This window comes from Delphinus delphis, chromosome 3, assembly GCF_949987515.2.
Source record: "Delphinus delphis chromosome 3, mDelDel1.2, whole genome shotgun sequence".
Taxonomy (NCBI): Eukaryota; Metazoa; Chordata; class Mammalia; order Artiodactyla; family Delphinidae; genus Delphinus; species Delphinus delphis.
The window spans coordinates 121,135,354-121,153,107 of NC_082685.1; the positions used below are offsets into that span (position 1 = coordinate 121,135,354).

The 17,754-nt window shown below is 38.9% G+C and overlaps 1 protein-coding gene and 1 pseudogene across 2 annotated transcripts in view; one reads left to right on the forward strand and one right to left on the reverse strand.

Moving 5' to 3' along the window:
- Positions 1-17,754, forward strand: part of TRIM23 (tripartite motif containing 23) — a 41,239-nt gene that overhangs the window by 3,918 nt on the left and 19,567 nt on the right. For both annotated transcript variants that reach the window (XM_060009426.1, XM_060009427.1), the window contains exons 2-4: positions 1,038-1,200; positions 6,755-6,876; positions 16,919-17,197. In XM_060009426.1, the coding sequence (XP_059865409.1) occupies positions 1,038-1,200; positions 6,755-6,876; positions 16,919-17,197 (564 nt within the window). The remainder of the gene's footprint in view (positions 1-1,037; positions 1,201-6,754; positions 6,877-16,918; positions 17,198-17,754) is intronic.
- LOC132423539 (nucleophosmin pseudogene) lies at positions 15,260-16,545 on the reverse strand (annotated as a pseudogene).

The window sequence follows — 17,754 nt, forward strand, 5'->3', positions numbered from 1 at the left end:
TTGCGGAGCACAGGCTCCGGACGCGCAGGCTCAGCGGCCATGGCTCACGGGCCCAGCCGGTCCGCGGCATGTGGGATCTTCCCGGATCGGGGCACGAACCGTGTCCCCTGCATTGGCAGGCGGACTCTCAACCACTGTGCCACCAGGGAAGCCCCAGTTTGGGTATTTTTAAAAAATTAATTAAATTGTGAAACACTTCAGTTATATTAAGAAATAAAAGTACCTTCATTGATATAAATATAGTTTGTTGACTAATTATAAAACAAACTGATGGGCCGGGGAATCAGAATATGCCGATTCTTGTCACCTTTCTTTTTTTTTAGTTGAAGTATAGTTGATTTTTTTTTTTAATTGAAGTATAGTTGATTTGTCACCTTTCTTTTGACTGACTACGTGGCCTTGAGCAAGTCATGTACTTGTAATTGGAACTAGATAAACAAAATATTTTCTATTTTCTAACCCAGGGGCATATTTATTAATCGAGAACAAGGAATTGAAATTTAAGTCTAATTGCATTCTTTACATTGTATGATGTAAATGAATAGTATAAGACACTTGAAAATTACTTATAGTCTTTTCTTAAGAAGTTCTTTATCATTTACAAGGTAAGTTGTCATCCTAGCACATATTTCAGATTATTTTTGTCCAAATTAATGATGGTTTTTTGAGGGTTAGGTAATTGCAGAGAAATTGTTTAAGAACCCAACTTTGGTAGAGTTATATATGGTTACGGATTCTGATGTAATAAATCATGTCATAATTTTCAAAAGCTAAAGATGTTAGTTTACAACGTTATCTTGATCCCTAACACTTACCCTTTCAAGGAGATTTCACTATGATATAATTGTGGTAAGATCTGTCAGATGAAAGAATAAAAGGTGATTTAAGATTTTATACCTAGACAGTTTTTTTCATGGAGGAATAAAGTAATTTAACAAGATTGATTCATTAAATTCGATCAGGTTTTTCTTTTTAACCTAAAATATTTATGCTTTTAAAGTCATTTAAAGAGCACATGTGTCCTTTCCAAATATTAGGTGCTGGAGTGTGGAGTTTGTGAAGATGTCTTTTCTTTGCAAGGAGACAAAGTTCCTCGCCTTCTGCTTTGTGGCCACACAGTCTGTCATGACTGTCTCACTCGGCTGCCTCTTCACGGAAGAGCAATCCGTTGCCCTTTTGATCGACAAGTAACAGACCTAGGTAGGAAAAAAAAAATATAAAATTGTTTACATAATACAAATATCATAAAAAACAATTTTTTTCTCCTTGGTTTTAAAAATCATAAAATTCTGGGAATTCCCTGGCGGTCCAGTGGTTAGGACTCCGGGCTTCTACTGCAGGGGCCACGGGTTTGATCCCTAGTTGGGGAGCATGCTGTGGTGCAGCCAAAAAAAAAAGAAAAATTATAAAATTCCAAGGAGGTTTCAGTTTCTATTAAAGCCAGTAGTCTTGAAGCTATAAACTAGCCCACTCTTAGGTACTAATTTGATTTCATCTTCTGAAATTTTTATATTCAGTACTTATAGATCAGTAGTTTTAAGACACCTGAGAAAAACATACTAACCTTTTTCATTTGCCTGCAAAACAGCGTTTATCTTAGACATGAATAGGCCAATAATGAAAATACAGGTAAGTAATTTGAGTTTCAACATGTTGTTATTTATTGATATCTGAGGCAGAAGTGTTTGCAGCTAGTGATAACTACTAACTACTCCTTGTTTTCTGTTAAAATGAATTTAAAGGTCTGGTGGATTTTTTTCAGTTTCCTGCGTACTTTTATTTACTTTATTTATTTCTTTAGTAAATTTATTTATTTATTTTTGGCTACGTTGGGTCTTCGTTGCTGTGTGTGGACTTTCTCTAGTTGAGGTGAGCAGGGGGCTACTCTTCCTTGTGCATGGGCTTCTCGTTGTGGAGCACAGGCTCTAAGCGCGTGGGCTTCAGCAGTTGGGGCGCGCGGGCTCGGTAGTTCTGTCTCGTGGGCTGTGAAGCACAGGCTCAGTGTTTGTAGCGCATGGGCTTAGTTGCTCCATGGCATGTGGGATCTTCCTGGACCAGGGAACAAACCCATGTTCCCTGCATTGGCGGGTGGATTCTTAACCACTGCACCACCAGGGAAGTCCCCCTACATACTTTTAAAACTTCACTTTATATTTTTCAAAATGAATTAATTATTGTGGGATACCAGATTTGGAAATAACATTTATTAACATTTGAACAGTTATTTTACAACCATGAATTCTATGTTTATTCTTTTTAATGATCGAATTTCTCCAAAAGTAATAGTTTAAGGTTGTCCATTTTTTTCAGGTCAGTAGCACTAATTGTTTTAAGACTGTTTTAATGTATTCATACTATATGTCAAGTGGAACACATTTAAAATAATGTAACCACCAAAAAAAGGAAGCAAGAGTACCCAGATTTTTAGACTGAAAAGCTTTAATATGCTAAGAAGCACGGTTGTAAAATATTTTCTTGTAAGGAAAGAATAGGTTTCTTAAGGTTTTGGTAGTCCTTGATTTAAGTAATTAGTATGCCCATTTGCCAGAAAACTAATATAGGAAAGTGTTAGCATTAACTTACTGTTAGCCAAGAAATAATAAAGTGGAGGGGAGAGATGTCTATTTTGACATTCTTTTATTTGGCCTTTTATTCTGTAATTTATATATATCATACCATCTTCTTTATATAAAACTATATAGAAGTAGTAATATTTTGCAAACAGAGGACGGACCCTTCCACCATTTTGAAGAGTACTATCTTCTCTACATAAGTACCACAACATCCTCACTGTGTTATCATCCTCACTGTGATAAACTAGGAATTTATGACAGGTAATGGTTAGTCGTATCCTAGGTTGAAATCAAACATGATTGCTATCATATCAACATTAGAAAAAACAAGCAAACCAACAACTCTGCCTCGGATATAGGTTGTAATTATTATAGGTAATTACTATAGCTTGTAGGTTAGATTTTTGCCGTGATTCCAGCCTATGGAATGTGTGTTAATGACCCTTGATATAGTTTGCTGTCATTGTTTTTTAATCTCTTTTTAAATGTATTATAGAAATAATATTTATATACATTGCAGAAAATTTGACAAATCTATTAAAAAGTATAAAGAAGAAAAAAAATCATATTTTGCTTCTAAAGAAGCAAATTACTGGGTTTTTTTTCCATTATGGTTTATTACAGGATATTGAATATAGTTCCCTGTGCTGTATAGTAGCACCTTGTTTATCCATTCTATATATAATAGTTTGCATCTGCTAATGCCAAACTCCCAGTCTCCCGCCCCCCACACCCTAATCCCCCAAACTATTGTTAATATGAGAGAATCAGAATTAGAATTCTTCTCTAGTTCAAGAATAGTATCAGAGTCAGAGAGAGGATGGGGCTGGGGCGGGGGTGGGTGCAGGCAGGGGTCTGGGGCTGGGTATTAGGAAGGGAGGGGCGGGGGAATAAAAAGGGCAGAGGTGGAGAAGGGAGCACGTGAGGCAAGGTGATGGCCCACCAGGGAGGAGCAATGGCTAAGATGCCCACAGTGGCAGCCGGGCCTGGCGAGGAGACCACGCACGTGCACCTCAGCCTCCAGGGGCCTGCCCGCCAGGGTCCCCGCTCCAGACCCCGAACCCGAGGAGGGTTGCCCATGGAGCTGCTCGAGATGGTGCTGAGCCACGTGCCCCCACACGTGCTGCTCGGGCACTGCCGCCGGGTGTGCCAGCGCTGGTGTGACCTGGTGGACTGCCAGGACCTGAGGCTGAGCATCCTGGCCCAAGACCGTGCCGCCCTGTCACCTGTCCTCCACACCTACCTGCCCTCCGCCGACGACCTCAGGCCCTGCATCCTGGGCTGCTTCTGCGAGCGAAGACCGATAGGACGCAACCTCCTCCAGAACCCCAAGGGCCTAGAAGGCTTCCGGGACTGGATGATGCAGAGCAGTGGAGACGGCTGGGGAGAGGAGGAAAACTTGTAGGTCAGGCCTGGGGCCACTTCCCAGGACTCCTTCCTGTCTGCCTACAAGGTGGTGTCACAAGAAGGAAATGTTGGACCTGGAGAAGGAGGGTCTGTGGCCAGAGCTCCTGTATAGTGGAAAGATTGAGATTTGTGTCTCTGCCGGGTGGACAGACCAACAAGGCACGGCCTGTGTATATGAGCTAACTGTCCAACTTCTAGATGCCAACCAGACCATGCTGCATAATTTCTCTCCTATGCCTGTTTCCATCCGGCAGGGTAGAAACAGCGTCCGCTTTGAGGTCAACCATGTGTTCTTCAGCTTCAAGATTGGTGTCTGCTTTGTGTCTGTTGAACACTGGGTTTGGGACTTGGGGTTCTGGCCTGAACAAAACGGAATCTATCTGCCCAATGCCAGTGTGATTCCACGGGTACATCTGTTCAAGTGAAGGACTGTCCTTGTAAAACAACCTGACCGTACTTTCCAGGAGCTGGGACCATTAGCTGGGCCATCTCATTAATCAGGTGCTTATAGCTCCTGGCATCCTCGGATCTGCTGGGGCCCATCGAAGGTCCTACTGGGCCCTGTCTTTAGAATCTGGAAGCTACTAGAAGAATGTTCTTCTGTCAAATTTACAGCTGCCGCTGCTGTAAGGCAGCCCCTGGTCTATTGAGTGGAAACCCACAGTGAGCACAGGGAAATGCTGGATTGGGAGAGGCCCTCACCCTCCCCTCACACCAGGCTCTTGAAACCACCTTTTTGGTTTCAAGACTGGGACCAGGACTCAGAGCTCATTGCTCACCCTGTGAAGAATGAAGTAGTCCCCTGAGCCCAACCCTACCCTGAATTGTATGGTGTATAAAATCATTTTGTTGTTTTGAAATTCTTTTCAAACATGGAGAGAATAAATATATTTTATTTATAAAATACCTGCCAATCATAGGTAATAAAGGTTATTATTTTGCCAAAAAAAAGGAATAGTATCAGTAGTTGTTTGTCATGGTTATTAATACTGGTCAGCATTATTTATGGTTCTTCTCTTCTGTTCTCATGGTGAAATTACACTTCCCTGCCCTCTTATGATTAGGTAGGAAGAGCTGTGTGATTTCCCTTTAAGCAGTGAAATTATGAGTAGAAGTGAAGTGTTAACTTCCAGGTAGAAGCTGTTAAGAATGGATTTATGATGGTTTGCAGTAAATCCCTCTCCCTGCTGTAGTGAGGTGGTCCAGGGGGTTGGAGCCTCAGTGGCCTGTGCCCCCTGATCGTGGACAGTAGGGAACAGAGCCTCTCTTGTCTTCACCAACCCTTGAGATGCTGCGTGAGCAAAAAGCAAATCTTTGTTGCTTTAAGCCATTGAGATTTTAGAGTTATTTTGACAGTTACAGGAGTATTTAGTGATATACTAGGCAGTAGATAGATACTGCCTAGATACTGCTAGGAGTTTACGTGTATGTGTTTACTATATAATGACAGTATTTGGATATCGTCAAGGTAATACTTTTAAATAAAGGACTCAGTATACTTCTTAATCTTTTATAAATAAAGTGGATAGAACTCAGCTTGAGGTAGAATATGTGTGAAAAATTAAAACAGTTGAGGAAGCCCTGTGGGGTGGCAAGGCTGAGGCCCTTCCCTTCTCTTCCCTTCCCTTCATCTTCCTTTTTTTCTTCCCTCCCTTCCTCCCTTAGAAAAGAGGGGCCAAGAGGAAGGGGAGCCGTGTAGCCAATGACCCCATCATCCTTTTATTTATTTGCTTTTTCAGTGAATATGTATTAGGTGGCAGCTTTGTGTCAGATGGTATTTGTTGTATAGAAGCTCATCATAACAGACAGATATTCCTTCTAATTGCTGAAGGATCTGGCTCTTATTTATAGGCTTAGGAAGAGTTTGTGTGTGTGTTTGCGCATGTGCATGTGTGTATGCACATGCCCATATTGTGTAGGCACACATGCGTGCACATATGAATGCTCACCTGGCCTTCTGTGGTCAGTTCTGGGGAAAAGAAGCATTGGTCCTTATTCAAATGTGCCTAGATTCGTATCTACCTAAAAGGGACTATTGTCATGCCTTAGTGTGAAGCTCTGTGTATTTGTGTGAGAAAGAGTTTATATGTTCACTGACTGCTATTAGGTTCTAGGTTAGATGAGGGGTGGGGAAAATATTATCTTTAGCTGTTCTAGTTTCAGTTTACTTAGAGACGGACTTATTTTTGATTAAGTGTATCTTTCATACAGTGGTTTTCAAACATGAGTCATAGCTTATTTGTGGTCATAAAATCAATTTAATTGGTTGTGAATAGGATTTTTAAAAAAGAAATAGAACAAAAACCATCAGTGTGTCGCAAACCGTGAGGGTGAATATTGGTGTGTTAATCTTTTGTTTCAGGTGTGTGTGTGTGTGTGTGTGTGTGTGTGTGTGTGTGTGTGTGTGTGTGTTATCCTGGGTTGCAATGTGAAATATATTTCTTACTGTAGGTTGCTGTTAAAAATATTTAAAGCACTTGTTTTAGTATATGTAGTCAAAGTCGGTGACAAAATAGGATTTATAAAGTTAAATTATAGAAAAATAATAGAACTTTAAAATATGTTTCTACTTAGAATGCTAAGGAGTTCTGTATTTTAAAGAGAATATTAAGACAACTGTTATAGCATTAACAGAAAATGGAGAAATTTTGAATTTTTAAAATTTAGACATTATTAATGATTGAACTATGAGACATAGAAATTACTATTGAGATTTGAGGTAAAATAAATAATATTCTATTTTGTTAGATTTAGTTTTTATTTTTATATTCTAGGAGATTCAGGTGTCTGGGGATTGAAAAAAAATTTTGCTTTATTGGAGCTTTTGGAACGACTACAGAATGGACATATTGGTCAGTATGGAGCTGCAGAAGAAGCCATTGGGATATCTGGAGAGGTACTGATTGAACTTGTTGAAATTTTTGTTATGAGCATGAAATTTTTCTTTTAGTTTAAAATATTTGCTATTAGATGCACAATATTACCTTACTTACCCCAGCAGGTAGGATTCCAGAAACACAACTTTTCATTACATTATAGTTCTGAAGGCAACAAAATCCCCAACCAACCAAAAGTAAAACTGAAATTTGAATTCTCTGAAAATGCTGTACCCAAAGTATGTTTAGTGTATAAACTTGTTTCCTTATCATCATTAATTCTATCTAAGGGTAAAGTGAAAAAGTAAGAAGATTATGGATGAATAAGAAGGATGTGTAAGCTACATTAAAGCAGAGGATGCAAAAGTGAATCATTCAACAGTAAAGCACAGAGAGAGAAAGAGGAACTCCGTGAAAGGCGCCTTTTAGTGTAGAGGCAGAATGCCTTAAAGATAGCAGTAGCTCCTGAGGGAATTACTATTAAATATCTTCATGAAAAGTTAAATTGTGCATAGATGTACTCTCTTTATCCAGACAGGTAAGTATCCAGTAAATATTAGAAGACCATTAACACAAATTAAAGTACTTTTTTTTTTTTTTTTTTTTTTTTTTTTGCGGTATGTGGGCCTCTCACTGTTGTGGCCTCTCCTGCTGCGGAGCACAGGCTCAGGATGCGCAGGCTCAGTGGCCATGGCTCACGGGCCCAGCCGCTCCGCGGCATGTGGGATCTTCCCAGACCGGGGCACGAACGCGCGTCCCCTGCATTGGCAGGCGGACTCTCAACCACTGCGCCACCAGGGAAAGCCCCTAAAATACATTTTTAACACATAAAATTGTCTGCATAGCTCATAGACTGTTCTGATTATAGGAATAGTTGTAGTAAATAAGCAGTTAATAGTTTTGATGATCAACTTTAAAAGCACATGTTTAGTATGAAGGAAGACATGTCAGATTGCTTTTTACTTCTCTTTTATTAGATTATTATTTCCTTATATAAAGCGAATTAGTGAAATGGATTTCAAACTGAAGCACTGTTTTCTAAAATTTGCAGTTTTTTTCCCATGATTTATCTTTATTTTGAAAGCCATTGAGTATTATCTGATGTTGGTCCTGTAAATTATTTATCAGGTCTGGAAAACAGAAGACACGACTTTTAATTTTACATGTATATATTTCTCATAATTGCAAACAAAACTGTTTAACTTTGGGTTCACTTTTTTATTTACTGTGATATTGAATGACATCATTGATATATTTTCTAATTTTTATTTCTGCAAAAATTTATACTAAATCTTTCCCTTTCTAATTATGGCCTTTTATATGCAGAAAAGTTTTCAAAGATTCTTGAATATCTGACATGTAAAATTTACAACTCATAATGCTTTTTACTAATTCATAAAAGTTATAAATATTTAAAAGGTTACATATAACATAGGGTTTTTGTTGTTGTTGTTTCTTAAATCAGTGATTTTCAACCAGGATAGTGCAGTGGACTCACCTGTGGAGTTTTAGAAAAAATACACAGCTTCCACTTCATCTCTACCTATTGAGAAATAAGTGTTTCTCAGGTTGGGGTCTAGGCATCTGTGTTTTTAAAAGCTTCACTTGGTTATCTAAATAACATTTGTGCTTCTCTTCTTCTATACATCATGCTGACAAGTAATATTTAAAGCAGTGAGGATGTATTTACTATCAGGTTTTTCAGTCTTAAAAAAAAAAGACTTCTATCGTCTATTGTCAGTTTCTTGTGTGTAAAGTGAGGGGATTTTGCAGAAGATATCTTTGCACTGACTGTGAATCTATAACAATGGTTTTATTTTTGACCTCAAATTCATAGCATATATTGATAATCAATTTTGGAAATACCTTCTCACTTACCTATAGAAATGAGTAGCAAATGACCTTTGTACTTAATTACCAGTATATTTTTATGTATAAAGTCTGGTCAGTTAAAAAAAAGATTATGGGCTTTTATATTTCAAAATTCGGCATGTTATTTATTTATTTTTTTTGGTTGAACAACAGAAATTTATTTATCTTGTCACAGTTCTGGAGGCTGGTAAGTCCAAAATCAAGGTGTTGGCATTCTGAGACCTCTTCTTTTGGCTTGTAGGCCACGGCTACCTCACTGTGTGCTCACCTGGCCTTTCCTTAGGACATGTGCACAGGGAGAGAGGGAGGGAGATCTGTCTCTTCCTCTTCTTATGATGCCACCTACTAGATTAAGACCACATCCTTATGACCTTATTTAACCCTAATTACCTCCTAAAGACCATACCTCCAAATGCAGTAACACTGGGGGCTGGGGCTTCAATATATGAATTTTGGAAGAACACAGTTCAGTCCATAGACCTGGGAAAGTCTATTCTAGGAAGGAAATAAAGATGAATGGGAAGGAGGTAAAGGAGACAGTAGAAGAAGAGAGACATCCTGTGATGCTTACTCAGATGTTTTAGAAGTCTGATACTGAGGTGAGGGTAAAGGATTGAAATAGGATCCTAAAAGTACACAAGGAGCTACTTTTATTAATACTAAAATTACCTATTGGGAGGCAGGTCCTGTGCTCAGTGCTGTAAATGCAGAAAACAGTAAGACAATGTTCTTGCCTTCATGCAGCTTATACCTAGTTGATGACACAAACAAGTAGATGATTTCATTATCGTGAAAAGTTCCAAGAGACTATCTCAGTAATGGTAGGCTTGGTTATAGACACTATCTCGTCTGCTGAAAATAAATAAAGTGGAATGAATTCACTAAAAATTATTTTAAAAGCATTAAAGACCTGATAAGTTAGGAACAAAAAATCAGGCCAAATCTGAAGGGAAAATGGAAATTCACTGAGATACAGGAGCAAAGAATGTGCTTTTGCCCTGAGGGAATTAGCCTATTCAGGAAAATGTCTGGGTTTTTTAATGGCCTTCAGTGGTGAGGAGGCATAAGTCAAATACCAAACCCACACCTAGATGAGACATCCAGCAGAAGACATTCACAATAAGCCAGGACACCAGTTGAAACAGACATGCTATTGCATAGAATTAGATTCAGAGTTTGAATCTTTGGATTGTCCAAGTAATACCCATTTTTGCACTCATATTAAGGTGGTCCACTATTGATAATACCATAAAATCATGAAAAAATAAATATGAATCCCTTTCTAGAGTAAACTACCTTCATCCTAGGTCTCAGTTACCTCTCTAAATAATTTTTTTTGTCTTTCCTTGTATTTTCTTTTAATTGGGGTATAATTGTTTTACAATGTTGTGTTTCTACTGTACAGCGAAGTGGAGTTCCTTGTGCTATACAGCAGGTTCTTATTAGTTAACTACTTTATACATATTAGTGTATATATGTCACTCCCAATCTCCCAGTTCATCACACCCCCCACCCCCTGCTTTCCCCCCTTGGTGTCCGTACGTTTGTTCTCTACATCTTTATCTCAAGTTCTGCCCTGCGAACCCGTTCATCTGTACCATTTTTCTAGATTCCACATATATGCGTTAGTATACAATATTTGTTTCTCTCCTTCTTACTTATTTCACTCTGTATGACAGTCTCTAGGTCCATCCACGTCTCTACAAATGACCCAATTTCATTCCTTTTTATGGCTGAATAATCTTGCATTGTATATATGTACCACGTCTTCTTTAACCATTCTTCTGTCAATGGGCATTTAGGTTGCTTCCATGACCTGGCTATTGTAAATAGTGTTGCAATGAACATTGGGGTGCATGTGTGTTTTTAAAATTATTATTAAATAGGAATTGCTATTTTAAAAAATTTTATTATTTATTTATTTATTTATTTGGCTGTGTTGGGTCTTCGCTGCTGAGAGCGGGCCTTCTCTAGTTGCAGCGAGTGGGCTTCTCATTGCGGTGGCCTCTCGTTGTGGAGCATGGGCTCCAGGTGCATGGGCTTCAGTACTTGTGGTTCGCAGGCTTTAGAGCACAGGCTCAGCAGCTATAGCGCATGGGCTTAGTTGTTACACGGCATGTGGGATCCTCCCATACCAGGGCTTGAACCTGTGTCCGCTGCTCTGGCAGGCAGATTGTCAACCACCATGCCACCAGGGAAGCCCGCGTGTGTGTTTTTGAATTATGGTTTTCTCTGGGTATATGCCCAGGCTTGGGATTGCTGGGTCATATGGTAATTCTATTTTTAGTGTTTTTAAGGAAACTCCATAGTGGCTGTATCGATTTACATTCCCACCAGCAGTGCAAGAGGGTTCCCTTTTCTCCACACCCTCTGCAGCATTTGTTGTTTCTAGATTTTCTGATGATGCCCATTCTAACCAGTGTGAGGTGATACCTCATTGTAGTTTTGATTTGCATTTCTCTAATGATTAGTGATGTTGAGCAGCTTTTCATGTGCCTCTTGGCCATCTGTATGTCTTCTTTGGAGAAATGACTGTTTAGGCCTTCTGCTCATTTTTTGATTGGGTTGTTTGTTTTTTTCATATTGAGCTGTGTGAGCTGTTTATATATTTTGGAAATTGATCCTTTGTCCATTGATTTGTTTGCAAATATTTCCTCCCATTCTGAGGGTTGTCTTTTTGTCTTGTTTATAGTTTCTTTTGCTGTGCAAAAGCTTTTAAGTTTAAGTCTGCTGATCTTTTTTGACCCACCTCCTAGAGTAATGGAAATAAAACCAAAAATAAGCATGGTGTATCACATGATTGCTTTGTGAATATTGAAGAATCCTTGCATCCCTGGGATAAATCTAACTTGGTCATGGTGTATGATCATTTTAATGTATTGTTGGAGTCAGTTTGCTAGTATTTTGTTGAGGATTTTTGCATCTGTATTCATCAGTGATATTGGTCTGTAATTTTCTTTTTTTATAGTATCTTTGTCTGGTTTTGGTATCTGGGTGGTGGTGGCCTCATAGAATGAGTTTGGGAGTGTTCCTTCCTCAGCAATTTTTTGGGAGAGTTTGAGAAGGATGGGTGTTAGCTCTTCTCTAAATGTTTGATAGAATTCACCTGTGAATCCATCTGGATCTGGACTTTTGTTTGTTGGAAGATTTTTAATCACAGTTTCAATTTCATTACTTGTGATTGGTCTGTTCATATTTTCTATTTCTTCCTGGTTCAGTCTTGTAAGGTTATACCTTTCTAAGAATTTGTCCATTTCTTCCAGGTTGTCCATTTTATTGGCATAGAGTTGCTTGTAGTAGTCTCTTATGATGCTTTGTGTTTCTGCGGTGTCCGTTGTAACTTCTCCTTTTTCATTTCTAATTTTATTGATTTGAGTCCTCTCCCTCTTTTTCTTGATGAGTCCAGGTAAAGGTTTATCAATTATGTTTATTTCTCAAAGAACCAGTTTTTAGTTTTATTGATCTTTGCTATTGTTTTCTTTGTTTCTATTTCATTTATTTCTGCTCAGATGTTTATGATTCTTTCCTTCTGCTGACTTTGGGTTTTTTTGTTCTTCTTTATCTAATTGCTTTAGGTGTAAGTTTAGGTTGTTTATTTGAGATGTTTCTTGTTTCTTGAGGTAGGATTGTATTGCGATAAACTTCCCTCTTAGAACTCTTTTGCTGCATTCCATAGGTTTTGGGTCATTGTGTTTTCTTTGTCATTTGTTTCTAGGTATTTATTTTTTAACATTTTTATTGGAGTATAATTGCTTTACAGTGGTGTCTCTAGGTATTTTTTGATTTCCTCTTTGATTTCTTCAGTGATCTCTTGGTTATTTTGTAGCATATTGTTTACCCTCCACTTGTTTGTGTTTTTCACATTTTTTTCCTGTAATTGATTTCTAATCTCATAGCATTGTGGTCAGTAAAGATGCTTGATATGATTTCAAGTTTCTTATATTTACCAGGGCTTGATTTGTGACCCAAGATGTGATCTATCCTGGAGAATGTTCCATGTGCACTTGAGAGGAAAGTGTAATCTGCTGCTTTCAGATGGAATGTCCTATAAATATCAATTAAATCTATCTGGTTTATTGTGTCATTTAAAGCATGTGTTTCCTTATTAATTTTCTGTCTGGAATTTCTGTCCATTGGTGTAAGTGAGGTGTTAAAGTCCCCCACTATTATTGTGTTACTGTTGATTTCCCCTTTTATAGCTGTTAGCATTTGCCTTATGTATTGAGGTGCTCCTATGTTGGGTGCGTGTATGTTTATAATTGTTATATCTTCCTTTTAGATTGATCCCTTGATCATTATGTAGTGTCCTTCCTTGTCTCTTGTAACATCCTTTATTTTAAAGTCTATTTTATCTGATATGAGTATTGCTACTCCAGCTTTCTTTTTATTTCCATTTGCATGGACTGTTTTTTCCATCCCCTCACTTTCTCTCTGTATGTGTCCCTAGGTCTGAAGTGGGTCTCTTGTAGACAGCATCTCTATGGGTCTTGTTTTTGTATCCATTCAGCAAGCCTGTGTCTTTTGGTTAGAGCATTTAATTCATTCACTTTTAAGGTAATTATCGATATGTATGTTCCTGTGACCATTTTCTTAATTGTTTTGGGTTTGTTTTTTTAGGTCCTTTTCTTCTCTTGTGTTTCCCGCTTAGAGAAGTTCCTTTGGCATTTGTTGTAGAGCTGGTTTGGTGGTGCTGAATCCTCTTAGCTTTTGCTTGTCTGTAAAGCTTTTGATTTCTCCATCAAATCTGAATGAGATCCTTACTGGGTAGAGTATTCTTGGTTGCAGCTTCCTTCCTTTCATCACTTTAAGTATATTGTACCACTCCCTTCTGGTTTGCTGCATTTCTGCTGATAAATCAGTGGTTAACCTTACGGGGAGTTCACTTATATGTTATTTTTTGTTTTTCCCTTGTTGCTTTTAATAATTTTTCTTTGTCTTTTATTTTTGTCAATTTGATTACTATGTGTCTGGGTGTGTTTTTCCTTCGGTTTATCCTGCCTGGGACTCCTTGCGCTTCCTGGACTTGGGTGGCTATTTCCTTTCCCATGTTAGGGAAGTTTTCAACTATTATCTCTTCAAATATTTTCTCAGGTCCTTTCTCTCTCTGTTCTCCTTATGGAACCCCTATAATGTGAATGTTGGTGCATTTAATGTTGTTCCAGCGGTCTCTTAGGCTGTCTTCATTTCTTTTCATTCTTTTTTCTTTATTCTGTTCTGCAGCAGTGATTTCCACCACTCTCTCTTCCAGGTCACTTAACTGTTCTTCTGCCTCAGTTATTCTGCTGTTGATTCCTTCTAGTGTATTTTTCATTTCAGTTATTGTATTGTTCATCTATGTTTGTTTGTTCTTTAATTCTTCTAGGTCTTTGTTAAACATTTCTTGCATCTTCTCGATCTTTGCCTCCATTTTTTTTTTTCTGAGGTCCTGGATCTTCTTCACTATCATTATTCTGAATTCTTTTTCTGGAAGGTTGCCTATCTCCCCTTCATTTAGTTGTTTTTCTGGGGTTTTATCTTGTTCCTTCATCTGCTACATAGCCCTCTGCCTTTTCATCTTGTCTGTCTTTCTGTGAATGTGGTTTTTGTTCCACAGGCTGCTGGATTGTAGTTCTTCTTGCTTCTGCTGTCTGTCCTCTGGTGGATGAGGCTATCTAAGAGGCTTGTGCAAGCTTCCTGATGGGAGGGACTGGTGGTGGGTAGAGCTCGATGTTGCTCTGGTGGGCAGAGCTCAGGAAAACTTTGATCTGCTTGTCTGCTGCTGGGTGGGTCTGTGTTCCCTCCCTGTTGGTTGTTTGGCCTGAGGCGACCCAGCACTGGAGCCTGCAGGCTCGTTGGTGGGGCTAATGGCGGATTCTGGGAGGGCTTCTGCCAGTGAGTACTTCCCAGAACTTCTGCTGCCAGTGTCCTAGTCCTGAAGGTGAGCCTTAGCTGCCCCCGACTCTGCAGGAGACCCTCCAACACTAGCAGGTAGGTCTGGTTCAGTCTCCTGTGGGGTCACTGCTCCTTCCCCCTGGGTCCTGGTGCACAGACTACTTTGTGTGTGCCCTCCAAGAGTGGAGCCTCTGTTTCCCCCAGTCCTGTCTAAGTCTTGCAGTCAAATCCTGCTGTCCTTCAAAGTCCAGTTCTCTGGGGATTACTTTTCCTATTTCCAGCCCCCCAGGCTGGGAAGCCTGATGTGGGGCTGAGAACCTTCACTCCATTGGGTGGACTTCTGTGGTATAAGTGTTCTCCAGTTTGTGATTTTCTCACCTAGCGGTTATGGGATTTGATTTTATTGTGATTGTGCCCTCCTACTGTCTCACTGCAGTTTCTCCTTTGTCTTTGGATGTGGGGTATGTTCTCTGGTGAGTTCCAGTGTCTTCCTGTCGATGATTGTTCAGCAGTTAGTTGTGATTCCGGTGCTCTCACAGGAGGGAGTGAGCGCATGTCCTTCTACTTCACCATCTTGAACCAATCTCTCAAAATTTGGCATGTTATGATGACTGGGGTTGAGTTTTTAAAAATTTCTTTTTTTTTTTTTTTTTTTTTTTTTTTTTTAAAATACTGAGTTTATTTCACATGTATATTTTTGTCTCCCCACCATTTCCATTTGTCTGACCACCACTACTACTATGTCCTATCATAACATTCCATACATACTTAAAACCAAGCAAAGGGTGGAGTTCCATCTTTAAAAACTAAACAGGCATTTTGGACAACACATTCTTGGCAATGGAACCTGGACAACATTTATCAGACACGGTAGGGAAAGTTCTCACTCTGCATTATAAAAAGGACAGCCAGATATCAACTGTTACAGAAATGAAATAAGACGGAAAATTTTAACAAACTGTTTAAACTATTTTCTTAAAGAGACTTCCTCCACTGCCAGAGATCTTGAATAGCCTCCTGGTCAGTCATCCGGAAACAATTCTTCACATAATTGATGAATTTGGCTTCCACTTTGGGAAGGGAACCACCTTTTTCTATACTTACTTGCATTTTTGCTTTAATGTCTTCTACAGAGCTAGGTCCTTTCGGTGTTTTAGGAGTTTTTTCCTGTTTTTTGAAAGATTCTTGACCTTTTGATCTTGGTGTTGATGGTTTTGAGTCTTTTCCATTCTGGTTTGATTTTTGTGCATTTTTGGCTGGAGTATCTCGTACAGATTTCTTTACTGGAGCTTTTTCTTCAGCTTCCTCATCATCAAAGTCATCATCATCATCATCTTCATCATCATCATCGTCGTCATCATCATCATCTTCATCTTCATCAGCAGCAAGTTTTACTTTTTTCTGTGGAACCTTGCTACCACTTCCAGGGGCAGAACGCTTTCCAGATATACTTAGGAGCTTCACATCCTCCTCCTCTTCATCTTCTGACTCTGCATCTTCCTCCACAGCTACTAAGTGCTGTCCGCTAATATGCACAGGCCCTGAACCACACTTCAACCGTAAGACCACAGGTGGTGTTATTTCAAAGCCCCCAAGGGAAACCGTTGGCTGCACAGACATTTTCAAAGTTGCCAGTGTTACTTTAATTGGACTGCCTTCATAATTCATTGCCTCTGCTTCGACAATGTGCAATTCATCCTTTGCACCAGCCCCTAAACTGACCGTTCTTAAAGATAACTGGTGCTCATTTTCATCATTATCCACCTTAAAGTGATAATCTTTGTCGGCCTTTAGTTCACAACCGAAAAGATAGTTCTGGGGCCTCAGGGGGCTCATGTCCATGTCCATCGAATCTTCCATGGGTTGGTGGCACGCACTTCGGTGGGAGAGAAAGTGGACGGAGATAAAAGACTACCGTTCGAAGGAACAGTCACGCAGGACGGAATCAGACCCTAAAAATTTCTTAAATTGAAGTATAGTTAATTTACAGGGCTGTGTTAGTTTCAAGTGTACAGCAACATGATTCGGTTGCTGTACACCTGAACCATGATACATATATTCTTTTTCAGATTCTTTTCCTTTATAGGTATTACAAGATATTGAGTATATTTCCCTGTGCTGTACAGTAGGTCCTTGTTGTTTACCTGTTTTATATATAGTAGTGTGTATTTGTTAATCCCAAACTCCTAATTTATTTCTCCTCCCCCTCCCTTGCTATCTATCCCCTTTGGTAACCATAAGTTTGTTTTCTATGTCTGTGAGTCATTTTCTGTTTGGTAAAGGGGTTCAGTTTTAATACGTTACTTTTTTGTTCATCAGAGCATCATTCGTTGTGATGAAGATGAAGCTCACGTTGCATCTGTATATTGCACTGTATGTGCAACTCACTTGTGCTCAGAGTGTTCCCAAGTTACCCATTCAACAAAGACATTAGCAAAGCACAGGAGAGTGCCTCTAGCTGATAAACCTCATGAGAAAACCATGTGCTCTCAGCATCAGGTGCATGCCATTGAGTTTGTTTGCTTGGAAGATGGCTGTCAAACTAGCCCACTCATGTGCTGTGTCTGCAAAGAATATGGAAAACACCAAGGTCACAAGGTATGAATATAGTTAAACTGGATGACTACCTAGTTCACCAGCCCAACCACTGACTTGGTTTTTTGTGCTAAGAGTAGAGATCAAAGAAGAGCTAAATGATGAATGAGTTGAGCTTGGTAGCATGAAAAGAAATGAGAGATTTATTTTCTGAATATTATAACAAAAATTTCAGAGTCCTCATGATTCTTTCTTCATTGAAAAATGGCTTTCCAGCATGAAACAAAAGTTCTTTTCTTTGTGTGCCTGTTTTTGTAATGCACTGGATTATTTTGATAATAATTATGTCTGTTGATGAACTAATGCTTGTGGTAAAATTTTAGAGAGGGTTTCTTGGATTCTTGTTTAGCAATAAATTGACTTCCTAATTTTAAATTATTTCTTTGAAAGGTAAATAGTTTTGGGGCAAAGGCAAATTAGTATTTTTTATGGTGTGTTTTTTGTAAATGTGTTATAAAAGCCTCTTGCAGCTGATGGTTTTTTATTAATAGGAGCCATTAAAGTAGCATTTTATATCATTAGTCAATACTGTGAGTTCTTTTCTATAATTATGTTGCATC